Here is a 3,764-nt window from a genome sequence, read left to right on the forward strand (position 1 = left end):
CGTACCAGGCCAACCAGGGTAGCAGCCGCAGGCTTCCATCACACCACAGCAGGGAAAACCTGGGCTTTGCTCCTGTGTTTATCCATTGGGAATTTAGGTAGCTTGATGGAACCGCTGCTTTCTGAGCCACAGATGCATACCTGCCCTCAGAGCAGCCAAGCACCCACCTGCCATGGACCCAAACCCAACATGCTGGGTAGCAGCACTCAGCCATCACCCGGGGGAGACACGACCCCACCAAAGCCACGGTCACCGGGCAAAAGCAGCTGCAGCCCTCTTGGGGTGCATATTTCACACAGTTCTTCCTTAAGGAAGGATCCAACACACGTCTGACTTTTTCTTCCCCAGCAGTACCTTGCCAGCAGAATCGGGACAGGCGCGACGCTGCAGCAGGAGCTTTGCCACTTCCAGGCTCCCATATTTGGCTGCCACATGCAATGGTGTGAATCCCTTCTGAAAAATTCCAGGAGATAAAACACAGACTTGTGTGTTAAAGGTCATGCTGACATCTCTTGTTTAAGAACTACGTGTTAAGCACTTATTCTTCTACCTCAGAATCAACAGCTGAACCTAGAAAGAGCAGCCTCTCTCGAAAGCAGTTTGAGAAGCACGAAACACAATAAAATACTTTCCCTTTTATTATTCTCCCCTATGTATGTGCTGTCAGGCTGGCAGACATTTGTCTGATACAGACTGCACTAGCAACACACACTGCGTGGGGGCAATGAAGGTACTTCTTCAAATTTACACCCCAAATCAGCTTCACCTTTTTTTTTCCATGGTGACAGCTTTAAAAGTATTTCCTGCATCAGTCATTGCCAGTAACAATGAAACACCAACTAAATTCATCGAAAAAAACCTCCAAACTCCAAATCTTTTCCTCCATTAGGGTGTGATGAAAAATTATTTGTACTTGGATTTGTGTATTCATACATTCACAGAGTTTTACCAAAGCTAAAAAAAACCCCTTCTCTTTCCCTGTTTTAATTGGTTAGGAAAGCTCATGGATGTACGACAGTAGGTGGCAGGCTGCACCGCTGCCTGGCAGTACTTCTGGGAAGCTGCAATGACCTATTTGCGTGGCACATAAGTGATGTTTAATGTTTATTATCATTATCATTTAGTTCCATTAATCCCACGTCAGAAGGAGTTTATATTGGGTAATCTCAAACATTTTCAGTTCACAAATCACAGGTCTATAAAGATATTATCTACTAGGCTCCATCTTCTCCTATTCATAATTATAGAATGTTCCTGAAATACTAATTGCCATCGAGCAATATGGGAAATTAGGAAAGTATTTAGTGTATTTTTAGCCATTCTAATGTGGTTTAATAGCTGGATAAAAGGAGAACAGCAAGCACTCCCAGTAATCCATGGATCATAATTTGAAAATTGCTGGTTTAGTCTTTTAAACCATAGAAGACACCCTGTTGTTCATAAGCATGTTTTAAGCTCCAGCTGTAAAACCAAGGGTACTTTTATAAATAGTGAAAAATACGTGATTCTCACTTATCAAATGCTTTAAATTTGGAAAAGATATCTTGGTATATAATTCTCTTCACAGCTATCTATTTTCTTACATGTTCATCTCTGTTAGGAGTCTATTGGTACCATTTTTGGCTAAAAAACCCACTAGTGGTTCTGGAGAGCATGTCTTTTATCATCCCAGACAAAATGGCCTGTTGTGTCACATGACACCTCATTTTAGAACCTCATTTTAGAAAACAGATTCAACATGCGATGTGACTGGACAGATACTGACTTCTATGCTTTAGGAACATTCCTTTCAGCTAGCACAGGGCAGAATTATTTTACTATTTAAGTAAAGAAGGTATTGAAGAATAAAAGGCAGCCTGTTCATAAAGAATGTGTCATTGCCATCCCTTTTTTTGTTTTGGAAATTTAGCCCAAAAAAGCCCTGCCTGTAAGACAAAGGGAAAGGGAGAAACAAGGACATTTTAAACCTGTTGGGACAACGTATTTATCAAGAACTGCATTTGGCTTCAGTGGGAACCAAACCCAATTTTAGATGACAGCAAAATAAGTTGAAATTTGATTAACTTGTGATACATTACTCCAGTCTACTGAATTGTTGCCGATTAAATAAGAACAAAATAAAAGGCCCAAACAACTTAATTTCTCAGCGTGAAAGCACACTCATCACGGCACAGACCTCCTCCTGTGTCACTGGCACACGGATCTGAAGCGTTCTGCCTTACCTTGGTGGACATGGAGTGTGAGGCACCCGCCTCGAGGAGCACGGAGGCGACGTCGAGCTGCCCCTCGCGGGCAGAGATGTGCAGCGGGGTGTAGCCGTTGGTGGTGGCGGCATCGGGGTGGGCCATGTGCTGCAGCAGCAGCTGCACGATCTCCGTCTTGCCCAGGCGAGAGGCGATGTGCAGCGGGGTCTGTTCTTCCTACAACTCAAATCGAGTGGGTTGTTAGCGCGGGTGGAGCCACCCTGAGCACACTTCTCTTCCTTGCTCCCCCCCCCAGACCTTCCTACGCATTTGTCTTGCACACTCGTAGGAAGCGATAACAATAAAAACGGACTAATGGAGGAGAGGAAAGTGGTGAGTGACTGCTTCAGCCATGGTTTTAAGAAGAAGCAAAAAATATTGCAAGCAGAACACCTACCCTGGCTCGAGCATCAACCAGGGCCCCATTCCTCAGGAGGCAGCGAACCACTTCCACCTGCCCGGCGCGTGCCGCCATGTGCAAAGCAGTTTCTCCACGCTGCAGGAGAGCAAAAGCATATCAGTGTCCTAAACCTCCACGAAGAAAGAGCTTTGCCAGTGTCAGTCCCACCCATGACAACTTGTGCTGAGACGCAGCCTTCTGGCCTCCTTCTGAGACTCTGGCTCCAGCCCCAAGGTGGGGTGTGAGTATGTGTCACTGTACCTGGGGATGCCTTGGTTTGGCAGCTGGGCAATCCCAGACAAACATAACCTCAGCCACTGAGGGACAGAATGAAAATCCCAGCTTCAGAAAATTCTGTCAGGTAGACTTGCTCTGGTCACATATGCCCCTCAGCTTTCTATGTAACAGGGCATCGGCTCACGCGCCGCACGGGAGATGAGAGCACACTGAGCCTGTGTCTCTCCAGGGATTGCATGGCACAGGAGCCTCAAGATGGAAGGGGATATTCTTCCAGATGGTACCTTCCTGCACACTGTGTAGAGCTGGCAGCATTAAGAAGGCCTTGCAATGGCTGAGCACAACTCAGTCAGCACATGAAAAGTGTAAAATCTGTGCTCAGCATTGTGGCTCTATCTCCAGGCTGTGAAATCAATCTTGTTTCAAGCCTTTTGTAGCTCATAGAACTTGAAGAATATGAAATTTTGAAAAGCTGACTGGAGTGATACGGAATTCCAGATCAGGAATATTCAAAGCGTTTACTTTTTGCATAGGTTTCCCAAGAAACACTGAAAATGAGGGTTCCTTGAGGATAGCATTCCTAGTTTAACTGAGCTCTCTTCTTGGAGTGCAGTGTCCCAAAGTGGACTGAAACGGTCCCTGTGCAGCTCTCACCAGTATCTGGTACATCAGGTCCTGGGACAGCTCCACAACCAGGAGCTCTATTCATCTATCATGAGTACAGAGCAGGACTCATCATTTATCGTGTTAATTGTTAATTTTTCTTACACCAGACCTAGAGAATATTGTGTTGTAAGGTCTTTATGCCCTCAATTATCAATTGAAGTGAAAGTGCCAAAATGAACACGCTAGTCAAAACCTTTTACATCAGAATCAGGAATCAC

At 45.2% G+C, this 3,764-nt stretch overlaps 1 protein-coding gene across 1 annotated transcript in view; it reads right to left on the bottom strand.

Moving 5' to 3' along the window:
* The window catches only part of ANK2 (ankyrin 2, neuronal), a 135,858-nt gene that overhangs the window by 58,514 nt on the left and 73,580 nt on the right, over window positions 1-3,764 (bottom strand). The window contains 3 exon segments of the mRNA XM_017738986.1: window positions 355-453; window positions 2,223-2,420; window positions 2,641-2,739. Coding sequence (XP_017594475.1) covers window positions 355-453; window positions 2,223-2,420; window positions 2,641-2,739 — 396 coding nt within the window.

The sequence above is a fragment of the Corvus brachyrhynchos genome, unplaced genomic scaffold, assembly GCF_000691975.1.
Source record: "Corvus brachyrhynchos isolate BGI_N302 unplaced genomic scaffold, ASM69197v1 scaffold597, whole genome shotgun sequence".
Classification (NCBI taxonomy): domain Eukaryota; kingdom Metazoa; phylum Chordata; class Aves; order Passeriformes; family Corvidae; genus Corvus; species Corvus brachyrhynchos.